Genomic DNA, 23,491 nt, shown 5'->3' with positions numbered 1-23,491 from the left:
GGCAGCGCGGGGGAGTCTGCTCCCGTGCCCTGACTGGCACCTGGCTCTCGGCCGCTGTGCCGTGCCAGGCGGGGGCAGGATTCGTGGCAGGGCTGTGCCATGCAGAAGGGAAATCTACTAAACCCCAACTCCTAGAGCAGCCTCAGGCAGCTCCTCACGGCCGCTCTTAAAACCCTCTCTGCTGTCTGGAGCAAAGCACTGACTGCTTCCGCAGAGCTGATTTACAGCACTGCACCGCTCGGCAGAGAGCCTTCGGCTGCCTGCACCACCCACACCCACGCCCCAGCACAGCACCCCCCCGACCCCAGCAGTCCCTCCGCCGCTCAGCCACTTCGAGCAGCTCTGCCAGCTCCTCTATCTCTGCCAGGCCCTCTCAGAGCCCTGCCCCAGCAGCCAGAGTCTCTGCTCCGCTGCAGCTGTGCTGCTCTGCTGCAGACCTGCTCCGTTGGTGTTCTTGGGGTGGGTGATAGGAAGCAAGGCTGAGAGAGAGCCCTAGGGCTGGTTCGTCTGGGGAGGAGAAGGCTGAGGGGGGACCTGATGAAGGTCTATAAATGTCTGAGCGGTGGGGGTCAGGATGAAGGTGCCAGGCTCTGTCTGGTGGTGCCCAGTGAAAGCACAAGGAGAAGCAGGTACGAGCTGGCAGCCAGGAGGTTCCACCTCAGCATCAGGAGAAATTTCTTTGGTGTGAGGGTGACAAAGCCCCCGAGCAGGCTGCCCAGGGAGGCTGTGGAGCCTCCTCTGGAGACATTCAAAACCCGCCTGGATGTGCTCCTGTGTGCCCTGCCCTGCGACGCTGCTCTGGCAGGGGCTGGACCGGATGACCTCTGGGGAATCATGGAGCGGTTGGGCTGGGGAGGGACCCTCGAAGCCCTCCTGGCCCCACACGCCCTGCAGTCAGCAGGGACACCGCCAACGAGATCGGGTCGCTCCGAGCAGAGCCCCGTCGAGCTTGACTTGGAACGCCTGCAGGGTCCCCAGCGCCTCCCCGGGGAACGCGGAGGGCACTCCCGGGGGCTCCCGGCGCCGCCGCCCCGCGCCCGGCAAGGAGCCTCTAGAGGGAGCTGAGCCCGAGCGCCGCCCGGCCCGGGCCGCGTCTATGGTCTGGGGTTGGGTTTCCAGCTGGGTTGGGTTTTCTTCTCTCTTCTTTTCCCTCCTCCTCCCCGGGCCCTGTTCGCTTCCTTCCCCCGCGCCGCGCTCCGGGGAGGAGGCAGGAAGGGGATGGAGCAGCAGCTCCGCGCCGGGATGCGTTAACGCCGCCGGGCACCGCGACCTGCCCGGTCCTCGGTGAGTAACGGGGGTACCCCCGCTTCGCGGCCCTCCCCGAACCTCCAGCGGGATGGGTTATCTATAGGCACCGGGCCCGGGCGGGCGGCGCCGGGAGCCGGAGGGCGGATGTCGCCGGGGCAGAGATGTCCCCGGAGCCCTGGCGAGGGATGCGCCGGGAACCAGCAGAGGGATGTCCCGGGGGTGGGTGTCCCGAGACCCCCAGAGTGCCCGAGAGCTCGGGGGGCAGCCCAGCAAGAGCAGCAGGGTCTCATCCTGCACCACCCGGTGCAGAAGGCTGCAGTCCCGGGGGTTGCCTCGGCAGGCAGCTCTCCGGTGGGCACAGCGGCTGGGCCCGGGCTGGGGTGCCCTGCTCCGAGCTGATCATCGTTCCCCGGAGGGGACCTCGCCCCCTCTGGCCGTGCTGTCTCCGAGTCTTGCAGTGCCATGATGTGGCAGCCATGCCCACACCAGCGCTCGGCGCGGGGGGACGAGAGTCGGCGGAGCCCACAGGTTGTTGGTGGGGAGAGCTGTGCCATGCTGAGGGCCAGGGTGGCATCCGCCTTGCTCTGCCCTGGGTGGTGATCTCAGACACGGGCACGGCAGGGGGGGCTTTGGGGGCTGCCCTGCACAGCTTCCCACCTGGCACTGGGCTCCTCCAGGAGGTGGGCACATGGCTTGTGGGGGGACCCTGCCTGTGCTGTCCCTGCCTGCCAGGGCTCCTGGGCCAGCTGGGCCCTGGTGCTGTGCTGGAGGAGTAAGACCAAACTGGGCAAACTTACCTCACCCCTGGGAGCGAGGCTGGTAGAGGGGCACAGCAGTGCCCTGGGTTCTCTGTGCCAGGGAGGGTTGCCCTGCCCGGCATACCCATGGCACAGGCAGGCCCAGGGCTGTGTGCAGTGCTGGTCCCACAGGATGCCCCACGCATTTCCTGGAGCAGGATCTGCAGACCGTGTCAGGGGATGGCTCCAGAGCCCCACAGCCAGGCTCTGCTGGGGAGTTCCAGCTGCTTCTGCAGCCTCTCTGCCCTCCTGCAGACCTGCTGGCCCCACCACCTTCCCTCCACCCGGGCAGCATCCTGCGGGGGGGGGGTTGGCAGAAGTGGTGAGCACAGAGGAACTGTGCCAGAGACCTTTAAGGCAAGGAGCTGAGGCTGGACTGAGGCCGAGTGGAGGCAGAGGTCTCTTTTTCCCTGCGTTAGGGAAGGCTGCAGGCTGCAGGAGGGCTGATGGAGGACTCCTGCCTGGCACATGCTCTTTTCCAGAGATGAGGCTCCTGTGCCTTCTGGAGGTGCTGCTGAACTCTGGCCTCTGCTTTCAGCCCTTTGTGGCCTCCTACAAGAGGTGCAGCTCCATCCTCTAGCAGCTGCTGAGAGCCACAGCCTGCTCCCAGCAACCTGCAGCTCATCTCAGCCTCCACTGCTCCTGTGCTGCAGAACCTCCACTCGCTGCAGCCTTGGGTTGGCTTTGTGGGTGTCCTCTCCTCCTTCACATCCCTGGTGGCCCTCTGCAGCATGGCATTCTTGCAACAAAGGGACAGTGGGGCACATCAAGGGGACCTTGGGCTGGGAAGCAGGAGGAATGTGGGCAGCAGCACTCTTGATGCTGGAGAGGATGGTCTGGGGTGCTTTGACCCCAGCAGAGGCTGGCAGGAGGCTCTCTTGGCCATTCACCTGTCTTGCAGGAGCAGAAGTTAAGGAGCTGCCCGGGGATCAGGCTGGGGACCAGGAGCCTGTTGAGCAGGGCATAGCTGCCAGTGCCTGCTGTGCCATGTGCCAAAGGGCTGCAGTGCCCTGTGTTTGCCATGTGCCAAAGGGCTGCAGTGCCCTGTGTTGCAAGAGAAGGAAGCACTGCAGGAAGCTACCCTGAGAAGCAAAATGAAAATGAAAGTTGCTGCTCAGCAAGGGCCAGCCCCAGCCTGCTGCTCCCAGAGGGTTTGCCAAGGGCAGCCCTGAGTGTGCAGTGACTCAGCTCCTGGGCACTGCCTTCCTCCCCAGCCACCCCTCACACCCACCACTGCCCTCTTCCTCAGGGCTCCGGCCTGGGCCTCAGGAGTGGGTTGGTGTCAAATGCAGCTGGCTGCAGCTGGAGACCAGCTCCAGAGGCAGCTGAGCCTTGTGGATGTGCCTGCATCCTCCCCAGGGCCTCCACCCTGTGCAACGTGGGCAGCAGCTGTGGCCTCCCGAGTGCCCAGGGAGGGTCTGGGAATGGCAGAGAGGCAGCAAGGGAAGGTTTCCTCTGAGGAGGAGGGGTGAGGGCATGAGCAGCCTCTACAAGCACCCCCTGAGCTGTCTCCACTGTGCCAGAGAGGAGCACAGAGAGGAGCAGCTCTGGAGCTTGGGTCTCTGCCCCTCAGGGCAGGTAGGAGCCAGCTCTCCTCCCAGGGTTATCCTCTGTCCCAGCTGCTGATCCTCATCGTGTTTGCAGCTTTTTCCTTGGACACATGTAGGGAAAAACCTCCTCCCCATCTGTGTCACTGTGGCTCAGGTTCCCTGGTGCAGCTCTGCCAAGGTGCAGTGGCTCTGCAGGCTGAGCTGATGTGCTCTGCAGCCCCAGCCCCACCTTGGCTGCAGGCTGCACTTCACCCTAGTGCTCCTGGCCTCAGAGTGGGTTTGACTCTGAGCAGCCTTCAGTGGGAGGCTGTAAGCTTGGCCCAGGTGTGGCCCTTCTTACAGCAGGTGCTCAGCTGCCCGTGGCTGGAGGGGGTTGATGTTGCCCTGAAGGCAGTTTGAAGCTCTGGGTGCTGCTGGTGTGGGCAGGAGCAGAGACTGCTGCAGGCCAGGAGCCCCAGCAGCTGAGCCCCGAGGCAGGGGCCAGGGCACTTGTGCTGGCATGCCCAGGGGCAGGCTGGGACCTGCAGCCTCTGAGCCTGCTGCTGACTGCCTGGGTTCGTGTCCTGCCCTGCAGAGCCCAGGGGTGAGCTCAGTACCACAGGAGAGGAACACAGGAGCTGGGTGAGAGCTGAACTGCAGGTCTGGGGTTAGGACACCTGGGAAGGGCAGCAGCATCCTGAGCTGTGCTTTTTGCTCCCATTTGATTCTCTTGTTCTGAGGGGAGCTCAGGATAAGGATGTGGGAACAAAGGGATTAGAGCCCCCGGACAGAGGAAAGCTGAGAGCTCATCTCTAATAGACGCTGCAGAAACAGGTGGAAGGTGCTTGCCAGGAGAGGTCAGCACCGTGAGAGCTGCAGCAGCCGGGTGAGGACTCTTACAGACCTGCTTTGGTTGGAACAGACCCCTCAGACCACTGGGGCCAGCCTCTGGCCACTGCGGCTGCAGGTCAGGGCCGCAGCAGAGCTCAGCTCCCAGGCACATTCCCTGGGTACAGGCAGGCAGCTGAGGAGCCCTTTGTGCTTCACCCCAGCCTGCAGCTGCTGCTGCTGTGGGCTGAGCAGGAGCTGGTGCAGCCCAGGGCACCCTCCCCGTGGGCAGGGGAGAGCTGGCAGCCTTCCAGCAAGGGTGGGGAGGTGGCGAGGTGGGGGAAGACGTTGAGTAACTTCCCTCTTGTGACTCTCTGCAAGCATGGTCCTGAGAGGAGGCAAGAAGAGGAGAAACCCAACCAAGCTGCCTGGCTTGGCCCAGAGTCAGGAGAGCAGGCAGGGAGGAGGAGCCAGGCTGCGGGCACAGGGGAAAGCAAAGGCCACAGAGAGGGAGAATGGGCTGCGAGGGTCCCCACTGGCTGCTCACACCCAGGTCACTTACAGGCTCTCCTCCCTCCAGGCGAAGTTGATCTTCCCAAGCAGCTCTGCGATGGCCTCAGGGAACCAGGATGGCCCAGCGAGGGCACAGGGACAAGAGGGCAGCAGCAGACAGCAGCACTCACAGGAGCTCGAATCAGGTAAAAGGCTGCTGGCATGAGCAGGGGAAGCATTCCCAACACTCCTGCTTCTGACTCCATCCCTCCAGGGCCCTGTGCAAAGCTGGGACAGCAAAGCACAAAGCTGTGCCAAGCCAAGCTGGGCGAGCAGACTGCCCAGAGAGGCTGTGGAGTCTCCTCTGCAGAGCTTCCAACCCGCCCTGGCCACTGTGCCTCTGGGCAAGCTGCTGCGGGTGCCCTGCTGGGGCAGGGGGGCTGGGCTGGATGATCTCCAGAGGTCCCTCCCAGCCTCACCATGCTGGGGTTCAGAGCAGGGTGGCATGGGGCAGCTCGGGGCAGCTCAGCCCAGCTGGCTGCAAGAGGCAAAGCTGCTGCCTGCTGCCCTTTCGTTTCCTTTCCCCGGGCACAGAAGTTCTTGGTGTGGAGAGCAGAGGGAAGCACCTCCCTGGGCAGTGCCCGGGCTCGGGCTCCTGCTTTCAGTCTTATCACATCCGCGGCTGGTGAGAGCAGTGGGGAGCAGGGAGAGCTGCCCAGAGCGGTTCAGAGTCCATCCCTCCCGTGCCAGCCTGCGGCAGGCTGATGGCTGAGACTGGGTGCGGGGCCACGAGGAACCCAGGGCAGAGCTCAGCTCCCCCCTGAGCCCCCAGCGGCAAGCAGGGGAAGCTGTGAGCCGCGGGGGACACAGCCTGCTGGCAGGTGGACTTGTGCAGCTCTGTCACTAGTGGAGAGCAGAAGCTGAGCCCAGCTGCTGCTGCCTGCGCTCGGCTCCAGGCTGCCTCCCTGCTGCTGTTAGTTGTGCTCTGCCATTGCCCAGGCTCCAGCACAGGGCAGTGTCTGCTGGAGCCACCCGAGTGCACTGCAGGCAAAGCCCTGCCCTCGGCCTGCCAGAGCCTGCAGGGCAGGAGGTAAGCCCAGAGCAGCAGCTCAGCAGCTTTGCACTTCTGCTGATTTCCTGTCGAGGCCAAAGAGGTGTGAGAAAGCCTCGAGAGGATCAGGCCCTGAGCTCCAGCCCCCCTGTTCAGCAGCCACACTTCCTCTGTCACCAGCACTGCCTGCCAGTGCTGCCAGCCCTCTGCTCCAGCACTCAGGGGCTGCATCTGCAACCTGGAGGGGGAATCTCCACACACCTCTGAGGCAGAAGCCTCAGGAAAGGTCTGGAGAGCAGGGCTGGGGAAGAGCAGCTGAGGGAGCTGGAGAAAAAGAGGCTGAGAGGAGACCGGAGCCAGGCTGGGGGTTGGGCTCTGTTCCCGAGGAAGGAGTGATGGAATGAGAGGAAATGGCCTCAGGCTGCCCCAGGGGAGGCTTAGGTTGGACATTAAGTGCCTTAAAGAGCTCTCAAAGCCTGGCACAGGGGTGTGGTGGAACTCCCATCCTTGGAGGTGCTTGCAAGAGGCAGAGCTGTGGTGCTAAGGGCCAGGGTCTGGCCCCAGCCTTGGCACAGTCACAGAGTGGTTGGACTCAGTCATCCTCAAAAGGCTTTCCCAACCCAACTGATTCTGTGGAGCAAAGAGGGAGCAGAAACTTCTTCACCCTGAGGCTGCCCAGGGAGGCTGTGGAATCTCCTCTGGAGAGGTTCAACCCTCCCCTGGGCATGTTCCTGTGCCATGGGATGGAGGTGAACCTGCCTTAACAGGGGACTTTGGTGCCACGCCTGGAGAGCTGGGGTTTGCTCCTGGCTTGTCTGCCTCAGCTCTGGGTTGTGGAGCGAGCCCTGGAGTGATGAATGGCTGCTGGGGGCTGTTAGTCATGGCTCTATGAGCAGCTCTGTGTCTTCATCTGCAGCAGCACCTGCAAAATGAGTAGGACAAATGTGAGCTGCCCGCTCAGACCTGGCTGCTCATCCATCCTGCAGAGCCTCTGGAGCCACCCAAACCAGGCTCTCCCTGTCTGGTGCCCATGTAGCTCCCACAGAGCCTGTGCTGGACTCCCCCTGCAGCTACCTCTCCTGTCCCTGCGTGGCTGCAGCTTGCCGAAAGTCCTCCTGGTGGCTGTGCTGGCAAAGCTCTGCTCTGGGCTTGCCTCCTGACGACTCTGTCCCAGGAAACTCCTTCATGAGCAACTCGATGGGGCCGAGGGAAACATCGTGCCAGAGCTGAGGTGTGCCCCATCCCGAGCACCCTGCTGAGCCCTGGGCCCAGCCTCCCTCTGCAGCTCAGCAGATGAGCAGCCATGAGCCAGGTCTCAGCCTGAGCAGCAAAGTACCAGAGCAAGACCTTGCTGCAGCCCCAACCCTGCAGGTGTGTTGGTGGCACAGCAACAGGAGAGGTAAAGCAGAGTTCTTGAGTCCCCTCCAGAGCCTGGACCTGAGCAGCTCCCTGCCTGGGTGGCTTGGAGAGATGAATTCCTGCTCTTGAGCCAAGGCTCTCTGCCCATCAGCTCACAGGGAGGCTGCTGGGGAGTGCTGCTCCTCTGCTGCCTGGGGAGAGGCTTGGTCTGAAGCAGCAGCAGCAGGGGAAGGCCTCTGGGGAGAGAAGTTTCCCATTTCCTCTGCTGCCAGCTATGAGCAGTGCAGGATGGTGCCAGCATGATGCAGTGGCACACCTGAGCTGCAGCTCCCACGAGGTGGAGTTGAGCTTCCCCTGGAGGCAGAGCTCTCCAGAGACCATTTTTGTTCCCTGCAGCTCCCTGTGGAGCTCCCAGCTCCCAGCTGGCTCTTCCCAGGCTGGGGCCTCCCTCTGCAAAGAGCTGCAGCTCTCAGTGCAGTCACTGCTCACCTCCCGAGCCCCAGAGGGCTGCTGCTGGCTTGCAGCTGCCATGCTCAGGGTCTGCAGCAGGCTGCTGAGTGGCAGCGAGGGCTGGTGGATAACTTGGTGAGACCTGGCAGCTGCTCCCCAGGAGGTGGGGACAGAGGAGGGAAGCATCTCACGCAGAAGTGCAGATGTTGCAGGTCTGAAACCAGCTGAGCTCTGTTCAGTGCTGCCCACAGAGTGGATCCAGGCTGCTGCTGGGGTTGGTCTGGTCTAGATGCTGAGCTAGGGGCCAAGGATGACATGAAGCAGAGGTGGAGCAGGTCCTCCACTGCTGTGTGTGGGTCCACAGCAGCTCCTAAGCCTCCTAACGTGGCCCCAGTGATCCCACACGGAGGCCAGAGATCCCAGAGGAGCTCCAAAGCTGCTGCTGGTGCTGGGAAGGGTTGTCCAGAGAAGCTGTGGATGCCTCATCCCTGCAGGTGCCCAAGGCCAGGCTGGATGAGGCTTTGAGCAGCCTGTGCTGGTGGGAGGTGTCTCTGCCCCTTGCAGGGGTTGGCACTGGAAGAGCTTTAAGGTCCCTTCCAGCCCAACCCATTCCATGATTATTGGGAGTCCACAAAGCAAATCCTGATCCCAATCCTGCTCCTCTGAGTGGGCAGGACCCAGGGATGGCCTCGGCAGGTGCTGTGGGGAGCTGCTGGGGCAGAGGCTGCACCTTCTGCTGCTGCCAGAAATAGTGCCTGGGGCAAGTAAAACCTTGGGACCTTTTGTGCTCTTACTTCCTCTTCTGCTCTGCCCAACCTCTGCCAGCCTCTGCCCAACCTCTGCCCACCTCTGCCTGCCTCTGCCCGCCTCTGCCCAGCCTCTGCCCAGCCTCTGCCCGCCTCTGCCACCCTCTGCCCAACCTCTGCCGCCCTCTGCCCGCCTCTGCCAGCCTCTGCCCAGCCTCTGCCCCCCTCTGCCCAGCCTCTGCCCGCCTCTGCCCAGCCTCTGCCCAGCCTCTGCCCGCCTCTGCCCAGCCTCTGCCCAGCCTCTGCCTGCCTCTGCCCAGCCTGCCACTGAAACTGTGACTCAGTCAGTTTCACTTTGCTGGAGCAGTGCTGGCTCCTCGCTGAGCCGCCAGAGAAACCCATTCCTGAAAGCCAAAAAGCAGCCCCCAGGCCTTGTCCCGACCCTTCCCCTGTTATGTGCCCAGCCGGGGGCAGCTCCTCTGCCTTCCCCATCCCCGTCCAGGGCTGGGCACCTCTCACCAGAGCCTCCCATGGGTCACGTCGCTGTGCCCGGCCACGCGTGGGCACAGTGCTGGGGCACACTGAGGGCCGAGGTTGGCTGAGGCTTGGTGGGCAGCACCAGACCGAGCTCTGCCTCCAGTTTGGGTTTGGAGCTGAGATTCCTGAGGTTGTTTGTGCTGAGCACTGCCCTTATCGAGCAGAGGGAGAGCTGCCAGGCAGCGGCACAGCAGCGTCTGGCTTCTGTTGTGTCACTCCTGCCAGAAATGCCCTCGGAGGGTGGCTCTGTGCCCCTGAGCACGAGTGGCCTCAGCCGCTCCGCTGGGGCTGCTCTGCCTGGCTGCAGGAGCCGCTGCGGGCAGGATGGGTGCGGGCTGCGGGGCTGCACCGGGCGGCCCCCGGCGCTGCCTTCCAGCCGAACCTGTCCGTGACTCTCCCTCCGTGTGCGCTGCTGCCCCCCAGAAAACCAAGTGGTGGAGGAGGCCGAGGAGGTGTTCCGCGGCTACGCCTTCTACCGCTACCGGCAGGAGCGAGAGGAGCGAGGGGAGGAGGTGCCCCCGGCCCCGGAGTTGGAGGAGTTCCAGCAGGAGGAGAGCTACAGGTAAGGCTCTGCCCCCGCCGAGGCAGCCCCCGGCGGCCCCGCGGCTGACGGAGCGGTCCCCGCAGCACGGGCAGCCAGGTGGGGCGGCGCTTGGCCATCATCGGCGACGACATCAACGAGCGCTACGACCAAGAGTTCCGCTGCATGCTGAAGTCTCTGCAGCCCAACAGGGACAATGCCTATGAGTACTTCACCAGGATAGCCTCCAGGTAAGCCCCGAGGCTGCCTGGGCTGCAGGAGCCCAGGGAAGGAGGGGGCAGCTGGGGGGCTTGGCGACACCAACCCTTGCCCCCCAGCCTAGGGCAGCTGCTGCCCAGCTGTGTCCGTTCCAGCTTCTCCCACTGCCCTGGCTGAGCTGCCAGCAAGCTCACTGGGATGGTTCCTGTGCTTCCTGCCTGTCTGCTCTTCCTCCTGCACAGTGCTTGGGCAGTCTTCACCTGACAGTCCTCTCCAGCCCTGGCACAAGCTGGCTGGGGTCAGAAAGCCTGGGGCATGTGCCTGGGAAGCGTGGCCTGGGCATCCTGTGCCAACTGAATGTCCCAGCTGCCCTTCAGGGGTGTGACCAGCCCCAGGCAGACCTGCTGCTGGTCCCACTGCCACTGTGGCTGAGAAGTCCTAATAGGTCAGGCTGTCAGAGGCAGAAAGCAATCCCAGCTGCAGGCTGTCCCTGGCATGGTCCCCTGGGAACGGACTGGAGTGACTCAGGATGGGAGCTCCACAGGCTTCCAGAGCCTGCAGCTGACACTCTCCCACAAAGCACAGACACAGGGTGAAAAGTGAAAGCAGAGACCTGGACAAGCTGTGGCCCTGATTGCCTGAGCTACAGGCTTGGATGGAGGTGGCCCTGCAGGGGCTCAGTCGCCCCTCTGTGCCCGCAGGCAGAGCAAGGCACTGTGCACATGGAGTGCTTTGCTCGGGGCCGTGCGGAGGACCTCTGGCAGAGCCAGGAGGGCAGCGGAGGTCTCTGGCTGCCAGGCTGGCACTGCTCCCAGCACTGCCCTGTTCCTCTGCTCGGTGTTTGTTGTCTAACTGCCTCTCTTCTGTCCCCTGCTGCTCCCCTGTCCTCGGGAAGCCACGCTGGGCTCTCCTCTCCAGCCCGGGGCGGGTAGCGCACCGCGAGCAGGTAAATCAACCTCTGCCTCTCCTCCTGCTGCTGTCTCCTGCTCTTCCCTCCCAGGCTCTAACTCCCCTCGCCTTCTGTCACCTGCATGGTGGCAGCTCCATGCCAAGGCTCTGCAAGAAGACAGGTCCTTGTCTGCAGGACCACCAGGAGGCCACTCGGGGCCTGAGCCTGCTCTGTTTATTTCTTTTCCTTCCTTTCCTCCTTGCTGGAACCAGGAAAAAACAGCTCCAAACCCTGGTCTAGGTAAATCAGTGCCAAACGTGCCCAGAGCAACCAGCACCTGGAGCAGAAGGTGTTGAGTAGGCTCCTTCTGGAGCTCCTGCAGCCCTTGGGAGCATCAGTCTAAGGAAAGAGCAGGATTTGGCCTTGGAGGGTTTTGTCTGTGCAGGGAAAGGAAAAATCCTGCTCCAAGATCCTTGGCTCCAGGCATGGCTGCACAAGTGAGGGATGCTCTGGGTGGTAGCTCTTGCTCTTGGCTGCATGTGTAGCAGCCACTGACCTTGCTGCAGCCTGAGGACAGCTTAATCCTCCCTCAGTGGCCATGAAAACCCAGGAGCTGCGGGCAGGCGGAGTGGCTGCGCTGGGCTGGAGAGCTGAGGGAAGGGCAGGATGGTGCCAGGTCAGCAGCAGCCATCTCCAGTGAGGGAGTGGTCAGGGACTGGCAGAGGCTGCCCAGGGAGGTGGTGGAGACTCCATCCCAAGAGGTGTTCCAGAAAGGTGTGGCCATGGCACCTGGGGACAGGGTTTGGTGTCTGTGGAGGTGCTGGGCTGGTGCTGGCCTGGATGCTCTGAAAGAATCACAGAATGGGTTGGGTTGGAAGGGAGCTCAAAGCTCAGCCAGCTCCAGCCAGAACAGGTCGCTCAAGGCCTCATCCAACCTGGTCCTGAACACCTCCAGGGAGGTTGTGGAGCACAGAAAACCACATTGGGTGCTCCTGTGCTCCACAACCTCCCTGGGCAGCCTGCACCAGTGTCTCACCACCCTCACTGCCAAGAGCTTCTTCCTAACATCCATTTCCAGTCTCCCCTCTGACAGTTCAAACCCATTCCTCCTCCCTCTGTCATTACCAGACCTTGTCAATAGTCTCTCCCCAGCCCTCCTGTAGTCTCCTTCAGATCCTGGGAGGCCACTATAAAGTGCTCCCTACTATAAGAAGGTCTCCTCCCAACTCTCTCAGCCTGTCCCCAGAGCAGAGCTGCTGCAGCCCTCTCAGCATCTTGGTGGCCTCTGGACTGGCTCCAACACTTCCATGTGCTGCTTGTGCTGGGGGCTCCAGAGCTGCACCCAGGACTGCAGGTGGGGTGTGAGGAGAGCAGAGCCAAGGGGCAGAATCCCCTCCCTTGCCCTGTGCCCACACTGCTTGCTGCAGCCCAGCACAGGGTTGTGTCTGGGCTGCACTCCCACTGCAGGCTCCTGTGGAGCTTTGCATCACCCCAGACCCCCAGGGCCTGTTCCTCAGGGCTGCTCTCAGCCATTCCCCACCCAGCCTGGAGCTGTGCTTGGGATTGCACCCACCCAGGTGCAGGACCTTACACTTGGTCTTGTTGAATGTGATGAGGTTGGCCTGGGCACAGCTCTGCAGCCTGCCCAGGTCCCTCTGGACAGATCCCTGCCCTCTAGCAAGTCGCCTGTGCCACACAGCCTGGTGCCACCTGCAGACTTGCCGAGGGTGCAGTGAGTCCTCTGTCCATGCCGCCGACAAAGACGTCCCACAGCACTGGTGCCAGCGCTGCGCAGCTCCGGTGCCAGGCGGAGCCCTGAGGGAGCCGCTTGGCACTGCTCTCCTTGCAGCCTGTTCGAGAGCGGCATCAACTGGGGCCGCGTGGTGGCGCTGCTGTGCTTCGGGTACCGCCTGGCGCTGCACGTGTGCGGGCAGGGCGTGCGCGGGTTCCTGCGCCGCACCGCCCGCGGCCTGGCCGAGGTCCTGCTGCGGCACCGCATCGCCCGCTGGATCGCGCAGCAGGGAGGATGGGTGAGCCGCGGGGGCCGCTCGGCGCCGAGCCGCCGGGGCCGGGGGCGGCGGGCCCGGGCCGGCCGCGGCGGCGCTGACTGCCCTGGTCGCTGTGTGTCCCTGCCAGGTGGCCGCGCTCAAGCTGGACAATGTGTACGTGAACTACATGCTGGTGGTGCTGGCGCTGGTGCTGGTGGCGCAGGTGGTGGCGCGGCGCTTCTTCAGGCCCTGAGCGGCGCCGGGCAGCGGCTGGGCGGCTCTGGCCGAGCGCTCGGACCTCTGCGCCGCGTTGGCATCTCCCGGGGGAGGGAGGATTCAAGGAGCCTCTGGGAAACAGCAGCTCGGACCTGCGACCCTCGGGGCCCAGCGTCTCTGCCATCTCTGCAGACACCGCCCGGAGCTGCGCAGAGCAGCAGCGTGAGGAAGGTTCAGCTTTGTCTGTTTCGTGCCTTGGCTGCTGGGGACAGCAGGACTGTGACGCTGCAGCACCCAGCAGTGAGCCACAACAGGCTGCTCTGCAGCCGAACGTCTGAAGGAACACACTTGTGACAATGGGGGGAGGTCCTCTCCCCTCCCTGGGAGGTGCAGAGCTCCCCTCTTGCTGGTGGCTCCAGCCCAGGCCATGACTGCACCTGAAGAGGGATTGCAGCCCTGGCTGCTGCAGTCGTGGTCTGCAGGGGCCAGCACCGGCCCGGGCGGGGCTGCCTTTCACCTCCCCTCTGTTCCTGAGCCTCCTCCTCCCTTTTGAGCAGAGTCCTGACCCTTTCGTAAAGAAACAGGCTGGCAGCCTGCCTGCTGGCAGGGCCTGCCCCTGGCACAGGCAGCACTGGCACAAAGGTTGCCCTGCCAGAGCCTGAACCTGCAGCTCTCCGTGGCCGCGGCAGGTGCTGGGCTGCAGCCCCACTGCTCTCACGGCTCAAGGCTCCTGTGGCAGAACAAGGAGGCAGCAGCAGGTTTCCAGACACTACAAAGGGCAGAGACACCCTCCTGCCCTCCTCCACTTCGCTGGCAGCTGCTGGGCAGCAGAGCTGGCTGCTGGCACACGAGCAGCACGTTTGTGGCCAGTTGGTCTCCCTTGCTCTAGCTGGGAGGCTCTGGAGCTGCATCCCATCCCTGTACAGCTCTTTGCCTTCAGGGCAGGGTGGTGCAGGCACATCCTGCTTAAGCCCAGGGCTGCCGTTTTGGAGCTGCCCAGACAGCAGAGCCCAGCCCCTCCTGGGCACAGGCACAGTGCCCTGGGGAAGGGACTTGACCTGGTTCCCTTCAGGACTAAGGCTCCAGCAGCATTTTGGGGAAGGGAAGGGAGGGAAGCAGGCTCCACACTCCCAGATCTTGCCGGGAGAGCCTCCCAGCATGGCCACATGGTTTAGGTCTGTGCTTTTCACTTCAGGTGATTCTGGAGCTCTTGAAACTGTGACTGGCCCTGTCTGAGCCAAACTCACCCTGCCCCATCAGCATCTCGAGCAGGTCAGACAGCGCGGGGGGGAGCTGCAGAGACCCCAGAGGCAGGGGGCGAGCGTGCTGCTGTGTCTGGGCTCCTCTCACCTCTGGGCTGGGCACTGGGACAGCTGGAGCCACAGTACCACAGCCCTGAGCCTCCTGCCCTCTGGGGCCTCTCCATGCTGGTTGGAGCAGGGAACTTGGTGGTGCTGCCACAGGAGGGGCTGAGTGACCACAACTGACAGTGCCCCCACGCAGCTCTGCAGCCTGGGGGTTGCCAAAGGGACAGAGCTCAGCTCCCCTGTGTCCTCCCCTGCTGTCGCCAGCTGTGCTGACCACCTCGAGAGCAGTCCTTCTGCCCTGCTGTGCTGGAGGCGATCCTGGCAGCTGAGCTGGTTGTGAGCCACTCCAGCACTGCCTCCCCAGATCTCCAGTTCCTACCTTAGTCACCACCTCCAGGTGGATTTCCCCCCCTCAGTTTGTGTGCCTTGCTGCCGCCGAGGCTGACTGCCGCAGGTCTGCCCCCGCACACAGGCAGGACCCCTCACAGCCTTGCTGCACACAGCCGCAGAGGCTCAGCAGGACCTCAGCTCAGCGCACAGCCCTCCTGCTGCTGCCCCGCGGCGAACCTTGCAGCTGCTCCCCGGCTCCTCCTGAGCTTTTCCTTTGGCCCCTTTGTTCTGCAGTGCTCTGGGCTGTGCTTCACGGACAAGCATTAAAGTGTTTGCTGTGCTCCGGCTCTGCCCCAGGTCTGCTGTCATTGCTGTGCCGAGCAGCACAAACGCCCCAGGGCAGCTCCACGCTCAGGTTCTGCCTCTGCAAGCAGCTGAAGTGTGCCCTTAGCTCACCTGCCCTCCCGTGCGTGTCTCTGCCTTCATCCACACAACTTCCCTGCCGCTATGTCACCTCTCGAGCAGACCCGGAGAGTCCCTCAGGCTCTGCCGACCCTGGGGTCAGCCAATCTCGCCAGCTTGGCATTCTCCGGGTGCCCAGCCCCGCTCCTTGCCTTCTCCTCTGGGCCAGAACACCACCAGATGGAGCCTTTCGGCCACGAGGGAAGTGAACTTCTGAGGGCTGGGTTCCTGCTCTCTTCACCAGCCTTCATCATCTCTTCTCCGTGTGCCACCATCCTCCAGGCCAGTTCTGGGCCCTGGCCGTGTGCCCAGCAGGCTCTCTTAGAGCAGGAGAGCAGCTTTTATCCACTGCTTCACACTCCAAGAACTCTAAGGGGTTGCAGAGATCTCTGCTGGTACTGAGGGCTGTGCTGCTTGCAGTGAGCTCTCACCTTCCACCCCAAGGCAAGCCCTGAGGCCAGCAGCCTGGGGGTGGAGAACATTCTCCAGCTTTCTGGTAGCTGCTCAGGCCTCAGCAAAGCCTCTGGGAGCAGGGCAGAGGGAACCTTCCCAAGAGGTGCAGCAGCCAGGCAGAGTTCCAGGTGTGAAATCCTCTTGATCCCTTTCCCAGGGATGTGCAGGGAGCACTGCCTCAGGACAGCAGCCTTCTGGTCTCCCTCTGCCTCTCAGCTGCCCCTGTCCCCAGGGAGGGGCTGTGAATGGGTTGCTGGTCCCTCTTTGGCAACAGCACTGTGGGGGCGGCCACCTGGGTGCTGGGTTCAAGGGCTGAGAGGAGCTGAGCTCCCAGGGAAAGGCAAAGGGCTGGGAGCCTGAAGGGTCTCCTTGGCTGAGTCCATCTGAGAGCATTTCCTGCTCCCACCCTCTCCAGCTCTTTCCTTCTGGATGCAAGAATCTGCCTGCACCGTTGGGAGGCTTGACAGGAGCACCTCTCCCCTCTGACCCTTCCTCCTGCTGTGAGCCAAACCCTGAGCCAGGCAACTGCTCGCTGTGTGCCTGGGGCTGGTGGCAGCCTCCCGTGAAGCTGCTGCTGGGGCCGGCCCCTGGTGCTCGAACCCACACTCACCACTCCTCTGCTCCTTCCTTGCCTTTCTCACCGTCTCAGTGTGCCTGGGGCTCCACACAGCTCTGTCCCACCTCCCAGGAAGCCTCTAGTCCACCCCAGCACTGCAGGAGGGGGCAGGGCTCATGATGGAGCAGTAGAGCTTTGTGCTGACTCTGGAGGGGAGGACACTTGGTCCACGCCTTTTCTTTCAGGGGGAGGGAGAGGAAGATGGTTCATGGGTTGGGCTCCTTGACCTTCAGATCTTTTCCAGCCTCAAGGATGCTGTGATTCTGGGTGGCCAGCAGCAGCAGGGAGCTGGGAAGGAGCTGTGCCTGTGGGCAGCCATTGCCCAGGCAGGTCACCCTCCAGGGGCAGGCAGAGGGCCTCGGGGGGGTTGTTTTTACCCTTTGCTTCCATGAATACTCTGGTTTGAAATGATGCAATATAGGTACCTGTGGAATAAAACTGGGTCTTGCAGTGCAAATTCCTCCCTGAGCTGTGCTGAAGGTTTCTTCCAGGAGCTGGTTCCTGGGAGGAGGCTGGAGCCAGGTGGGGGCTGGTGTCTGCCTCCCGAAGGGCCAAAGGGAACAATTTCACCCTCAGACACTACTAACTGCTGGCGACTGCAGAGCCCCAGCAGGTGATGCCAGGCAGAGAGAGCTTTGGCAGCACTGCTGGGGCGTGGCTGCAGGGTCCAGGTGCCCTGGTGCTGAGCAGTCCCTCGCTAATAAGCACAAACTCTTCTCATCATCCCCACCTGCAGACACTTCTGCTGATGCCTTCCCACCCTCAGCCCTGGCTTCTGGGTTGAGATAGTGCAGTCCCAGGCCCCAGGCTGTGGTGGGGGGCAGCAAGCCCTCGGTGGCTGCAGTGGGGCAGGACTGATGCCACCTCCATCGGTCCAGATCAGCCTGGAGCATCCTTCCAGCCTCCCCACCCTCAGCGAGGCTCTGTTCCGGCTGAGTGAAGGAGGGGCTGGCAGGGCAGGGGTCGTGGTGGCTGCAGGACTCTGGTGTGGCAGAGGTGGCACTGCCATCGGAGCAGCCCAACTGCCCCCCTTCAGCCAGCGCATTGAGGAACCCGAGCGGCTCCCCCCTCCTGCCTGCTGCTCTGGCCCACCCCACGGCAGCAGGGTCTCGTCCAGCAGAGCAGCCTGTGCGATTCCACCTCTGACAGCGTCAGCCCACGGGAGGGAGCAGAGGGATGCCTGCCCGGACGGTCTGGGAGCAGAAGATGCTGCGGGGTCTGCCCCCAGGCCGTGCCCATTTTCCGCAGAATAAAGCCTGGGGAATGTGTCTGGGGGCGCCGGGGGCAGGACCGGAGCTGGGGGCGCCGGGGGCAGGACCGGAGCTGGCGGCTCCGGTTACAGAGTGCCGCAGCCGGGGGCGGCTCAGGCTTTCCACGCAAGCAGCCAGGAGCAGATTAAGCGTCGGAATCCAAATAAATATTTACCCTCCGGCTCCTGGGCTCTAGAAATAGCTGATGACAGCGCTGCCAGCTGCTTCCGTGCCCTCAGCGCGGGGGGGTCGAGCAAGACAAGAGCATTCCCAGCGCTCAGGAGGGCATTCCCGGGCACGAAGCCTGGCACGTACCTGGCTGAGCTGTGCACAGCTAGAGGCTGCCGCAGCTCTGTCCCCTGTGCCACTGCTCTGTCCCTTGTGCCACTGCTCTGTCCCCTGTGCCGACTCCCTGCCGTGGGCAGGACACCTCCCACCAGCCCAGGCTGCTCAAGGCTTCACCCAGCCTGGCCCTGAACACCTCCAGGGAGGGGGCAGCCACAGCCTCCCTGGGCAGCCTGTGCCAGTGCTTGCCCGCCTGCCTGCCCCGGCGGGGGCTGGGCTCTGCTCCGCTCCCCTGGCGGGCAGACGGAGCTGCAGTCCGGGCAGGCACCACGAGCTCTGGCAGGGCAGTTTCAGGTCTGCACTCAAACATCTCATTTAGACCTCCTCTTATCAGCAGAGGGCTGTGGGGAATGCTGCAGCGGTCCAGTGCCCTCGGATGGATCTCTGTGAAGGGAGGACCTCTTCTGCCAGAGCCAGGAGAGCTGATTCAGCACCAAGCAAGCAGTGAATCCAGCCCCTGCTTACACCAGTCCTTGAAGGAGACCAAACCATGGCACTGCCTTTACACGAGTGGCATTCCCAGCTCAGGGCTCCCCCAGGCACCCTCACATTTGCTTGACCCAAGCCTCTGCCCATCAGCCTGGACACCAGAATAGTGCAGGGAAGTGCCCTGGCATTTGCCATGTGCTGATTGTGCTCCTCAAGGGGGATTTACACCCAGGGTTTAGGTGGGGTTGTCCTACACTTACTCTGCAGGACCTGGACCAAAGGTCAGAAGGCTGAAACTGGATGAGGTCTCCAGATCTCAGCTGCCACTCTCCAAGCTGCAGGGCAGCAGCAGCAGTAGCAGATGATGATGATGATGATGATGGTGTTATTTCTCAGCCCTGCTCACCTTGTGGCCATGCACAACGCTGTAGCTAAAGGACAGCAGTGTGGTGGCCACAGCTCAGCTGCACCTCCTGGCCAGCACAGCAGCTCCAGCAGCATGGCAGCAGCAGCAGAGCTCTCTGGGTCTGCCAGAAGCTGATGGCTCAGAGCCCTCTGCCTGTGCCCACTCCAATCTCCCCCAGCACCACGCCAGGTGCTGAAGGGTGTCTGTTAGAGCTGCTGCTTCTGGCGGCTGTGGCAGCCTCTGGTACAGATAAGAGCAAGGCTCTGCCCTCTGCTTATCACCCGTGGGCAGCTCTGGCCACCAGCCCTCCCCAGCTCTGCTCCTGACAAGCAGGCAGTGCCAGGGCAAGCCCCAGCAGCTGAAATGCCACCATCCTGTCGGCATCATGGAATGTTTGGGTTGGAGGCATCTGCCAGCTCTGCAGTCAGCAGGGACATCCCAACCAGAGCAAGCTACTCAGAGAGGAGATGGCCTCAAGCTTCACCAAGGGAGGGTTAGGTTGGACACTAGAAGAAACTTCTGCCCTGAAAGGGTCCTCCAAGCCTGGCACAGGCTGCCCAGAAAGGTGGTGGAATCCCCATCCCTGGAGGTGTTTGACAACCACAGAGATGTGCTGAGGGCCTGGCCTTAGCCCCAGCCTTGGCAGAGTTAGAGAACAGCTCCCCAGTGAGGCTGTGGAGTCTCCTCTTGGAGCCTTTCCAGGCCTGTCTGGATGTGTTCCTCTGTGACCTGAGCTAGATTGGATGGTGCTGCTCTGGGCAGGGGGGTTGGACTGCATCCGCTCCTTGGGTCCCTTCCAACCCCTGACAACCTGTGGTCCTGTGATGCTGTGGAACTGGATGAGCTGAAAGAGCTCTGCCAACCAAACCATCCTGTGCCTCCATGATCCTCTGGGCCAGACCCAGAGGGTTGCTGCTGCTAAATGTCTGAAAAAGGAAACATTTCCTCCTGCAGGTCGGAGTGGCCCAGAGGATGTGGACTGCTGTGAGGGTTCCTCTCTGGCCATCACCTCTCCCCTGGTGGCTGCCTGGTGAGCAGGCTCAGGCTCTCCTCAGCAGCAGAGAGAGCAGCAGGAGTTTATTGCTGAGGTAAGCAGAGCAGCTGTGCCAGCTGCCGAGGAGCAGCACAGAGTCACGCTGGGAGCTGCCCTGGCACCTCTGCCTCCCAGAGCAGGGCAGGTTAAGAGAGCCCTTGGATTTCAGCAACTCCTCTTGCAGGGGCTCAGGACCTCCTGAGACAAGGTGCAGAGGTTGCTAAGAAGAGGCAAACAAACAGAGCTGTCCCCCTGAGCCTTCTCTCCCACGAGGACACCTCAGACTGCCCAGCAGGGACCTGAGAGCCATCAGGGACCTGACCTCCAGCAGCAGCAGCAGCACTCCAAGGCCTGGTGCAGAGGTGGGGGCCAGGATTCCCCAGCAGGGGCTGCTGCGAGAGGGTGGAAAGCAGAAGCCTGGGAGCCACCAGTCTGAGGTGAGAGGAGAGCCAAGGTGGTGCTGCAGGAAGCCTCCCTGGTGCTGAAGGCTCTTCCCTCCCCGGGGTCTGCTCAGTGCAGGCAAAGAGGCCTGGGGCATGCACTCGGCTTTGTTTCTGGGTGTCCATGCACCTTCTCGTGGTGCCCCCACACAGGGCCCTGCTTGGTGCCACCAGAGGTTGTGTTTTCCAGCAGCCCAGGTCCCTAACCCCCTCCTGCCCTTGTGACTCTCCCCAGCTCACTCCCACACCCCCACTGCACTCCCAGCCTGACCAAAAGGAGCTGCCCTGCCCTGCACAGCCACCCCCTGACCTCCACACCAGATGCTTGTCCCCACACCAAGGGCCTCAGGAGCCACTGTCAGTGATGCCTGGCGCAGGAGCCAGTCCTGCCCTCCCCACGGCTGCTCGCCCAGCACTGAGCCCCCTTAGCTCTGGCTGGGCTAATCTGCCGCAGCCACCGGCACACCCCGCCCTGCCTCGGCTATTTAGGTGAGACCCAGCAGCCACCTCCGGCGGCGCAGAGCAGCAGCGGGGCCAGGCAGGCACTGCCCGTGGATGCCCAAGCCCCTTCTTTGCAGCAGGCAAGACAAGGTAAGGCTCTGCCAGCTCCTGCCCTGCTGAGCTCTAGGGGAAGGAGGCAAGAGAAGGTTTTCTGACAGTGCTGCTCGCCTCCAGCCCTGCCTTCCTGAGCTCCCGCAGCTCTGTCCGGCAGCCACGAAGCAGCTGGGAGGCGAACCCCAGCGCTGGTACCCTCCTGCAGGGCCGGGGGGAAGCAGAGCTCTGCTGGTGCTGGTTCGCACTTTCGGAGCAGGACTGGCAGCTGTTGGGTTGACTTGCTGCTTCCACAGACACTTTGGCAGCTCCAGCAACTGCCTGCTGAAGGAATTCTTAGCCGGAGCTGGCGGCTGAGGGGGTTCGCTGCTCGCCGATGTGTAATTGGCTCCTGCTGGCCCAGCCGAACGCTCCGCAGCAGGACGATAGTCGGTAACAATTAGGATGCAGCAAAGCCTTGGCCGGGAGCTGCCGCCCAGGCGGAGCTGTCCGCCCGGACCAGTCCCGGCCGCAGGCTCCCCAGCTGCGCTGAGCAGCGCCAGGGAATTCTGTGCCAGCTTTCCCGCTCCGCACCGCTGCACCTCCGCTGCCCTCGGTGGTGATGCTGACAGCACAAACCTGCCGTGCTCCTGCTGGATCCCTCCTGCTGGATCCCTCCTGCTGGCCCCGTGGATGCCAACTGGGCTGCAATTCCGCCGTGGAGTCGAGGAGAGGGCAGCACAGGCAGCAGAGGAGGGAGGGCAGAAGAGTGGCAGTTGGGAGCCCTGAGAGGATAATGGCAGGGGAGGTAGGGGACAGAGAATGAAGTGCTGGAGCTTATCCTTATCACAGCTGCCTCGTGTGGAGCAGGATGCAATCATGGAAGTCAATCTTCCTTTTGTGCTAGAGGAAGGCTGGGAGCAAACTCAGAACCTCAGCTCACCTCTTACACAGGGCAGGATCCACCTCTGCCGGCCTGGGCTGCAGGGAGGCTTCACAGCCAGCCCTGAGGATGGGGAAGGGGCTACAGGAGAGCTGAGGAGGGGCTTCTGGTAAGGGCCTGTGGCGGCAGGATGAGGGCAGTGGTCTGAAACCAGAGCAGGGAAGATTTAGGTTGGACAAGAAGTTCTTCAGAACAGGGGTGGGGAGAGCCTGGAAGAGGTTGCCCAGGGAGGTTGTGGCTGCCTCATCCCTGGAGGAGTCTCAGCCCAGGGCTGGATGAGGCTTTGGGCAGACTGCTCTAGTGAGGTGTCCCTGCCTGCGGCAGGGGGCTGGAGCTGGATGAGCCTTAAGGGTCCCTTCCAACCCATTCTGTGATGTTGGTTTGCTATAGACCTTCCAAACCAGATCCCCGGGGGCAGGTGAGGGGAAGTCAGCAGGGAGGAGGTTTCCAGTGTGATGCCTGTGGAGGTCTTCCTGCTCAGAACAGTCACAGAATGCTAGAAGAGGCCTGCAGAGGAGAGGGAGCAGCTCTGCTGAGGCAGACTGGAGCAGAGTGCTGGAGGGGAAGGCCAGCAGGAGCTGCAGGCTCAGCTCCTGGGGAGCACAACCACCCTGGCTGAGCCTTGCACAGGGGCTGTTGTCAGAGGCCACCAAAGGGGGGGGGGGTGTGGGGGTGGCACTCTGCTGGGGTAAAATGTGACCGTGCCAGAAATGTTCCCTGGTTGCTGAGCTGGGCAGGGGGCAGCTGGCAGCAGAGCTGCACACAGCATTCAACACCTGCTGCTGCACCAGGGCCTGAGCTGAGCACAGGCAATAAAGAGGCTTTGAAAGGTGGCAGGTAGAGGAGGGAAAAGTCCTTTCCAAGTGATAACCATTCCTTGCTTTAGCTTCTGCAGGCAAAAGGCCAACCCAGGCCAGCAGGGCAGGATTGGGCATACACTGTGGGGTTCACTGTGCTGCCTCACCTGGGAGGCTTCCTGGGCTGGTTCCTGAATCGCAAAGAGATCCCTGCCTGGTATCAGCAGCTGAAGAAGCCCTCCTGGTGCCCATCCCCCAGGGTGTCCCTTTGGCTGGACTGTCCTCTATGCTGCCATGGGGAAAGTTCTGGGGTGCTGCTGCCTCTTCCATCCCCTGTTCCTGCTGCTCAGAGGAGCAGGCACTACAGGAGCTTCTCTGCTTTCGGGGTGTGCCCTGCACCTGCACCAGGGCTTGCCAGGGCTCCTGCGCCCAGCAGCTGTAGTGCAGCCTGAGCCAGATCCTGAGCTGGGTTCCACACTGTGGGCCAGGGTCAGGCCCATGCTTGGCTTGTAACCAGATCTGGTTCATCATGGAACTGTTTGGGTTGGGAAAGCTTTCAAGGTCATCCAGTCCAGCCTCACCCAATGCCACCATGGCCACTGAACCACGTCCCCAAGGGCCATGGGCATGAACCTCAAAGTCAGTCCTGCCTGGCACAGCTCTTCTTGCTGCTGTGCATCAGCTGGAGGAGTGCAGGACAGAAGGTAGCAAACACCACCCCCATGGGGGTCTGAATCAAGCCCCTGGGAAGTGGCAAAATCCGTATAGAAACAGAACCACAGAATGGGTTGGGGTGGAAGGGACCTGAAAGCTCATCCAGGTGCCAAAGCCCTGCCATGGGCAGGGACACCTCCCACCAGCACAGGCTGCTCAAAGCTTCATCCAGCCTGCAGGAATGGGGCATCCACACCCTCCCTGGGGCAACCTGTGCCAGGCTCTCCCCACCCCGTTCCTGATTAACTTCTTCCTAATGTCAAGCCTCAGTCTCCCCTGCTCTTGCTCCTGCTCTGCCCTGCTTGTGCCATTCTCACCTCTGGAGCCCTGGAGCAGGCTGCCCACAGAGGTTGTCAGGTCTCCTCTGGAGACTTTCAAGCCCAGCTGGATGTGTTCCTGGGTGCCCCTGCTCTGGCAGAGGGTTGGACTGGCAGAGCTCCAGAGGTCCCTTCCATTCCTCAGGACTCTCTGGACCATCACTTTGCAGCACACAGGCATGGGGCAGGTGATGCTCTGAGAGCAGAGGGGACACAGCTTGCAGCTGTGCTGTGGAGCAGGGCAGGGCT

The 23,491-nt window shown here is 62.6% G+C and overlaps 1 protein-coding gene across 3 annotated transcripts; it reads left to right on the top strand.

Annotated features, from left to right (window-relative positions):
- Positions 1 to 1,109: 1,109 nt before the first annotated feature.
- On the top strand, positions 1,110 to 16,494 carry BAK1 (BCL2 antagonist/killer 1). 3 transcript variants are annotated; one of them, XM_064173652.1, is made up of 6 exons: positions 1,110 to 1,284; positions 4,967 to 5,100; positions 9,461 to 9,599; positions 9,665 to 9,808; positions 12,515 to 12,695; positions 12,802 to 16,494. In XM_064173652.1, the coding sequence occupies exons 2-6, from the start codon at positions 5,013 to 5,015 to the stop codon at positions 12,904 to 12,906; spliced, it is 657 nt and encodes a 218-aa protein (XP_064029722.1). In that variant the 5' UTR covers positions 1,110 to 1,284; positions 4,967 to 5,012; the 3' UTR covers positions 12,907 to 16,494. The 3 variants fall into 3 exon arrangements, with proteins under 3 accessions (XP_064029722.1, XP_064029723.1, XP_064029724.1); XM_064173653.1 differs by having other exon boundaries at positions 1,111 to 1,284; positions 4,983 to 5,100; XM_064173654.1 differs by lacking the exon at positions 1,110 to 1,284 and adding an exon at positions 4,063 to 4,216 and having other exon boundaries at positions 4,983 to 5,100.
- The last annotated feature ends 6,997 nt before the right edge of the window (positions 16,495 to 23,491 follow it).

This window comes from Pogoniulus pusillus, chromosome 39, assembly GCF_015220805.1.
Source record: "Pogoniulus pusillus isolate bPogPus1 chromosome 39, bPogPus1.pri, whole genome shotgun sequence".
Classification (NCBI taxonomy): domain Eukaryota; kingdom Metazoa; phylum Chordata; class Aves; order Piciformes; family Lybiidae; genus Pogoniulus; species Pogoniulus pusillus.
This window is presented reverse-complemented; position numbering and strand designations above follow the sequence as displayed.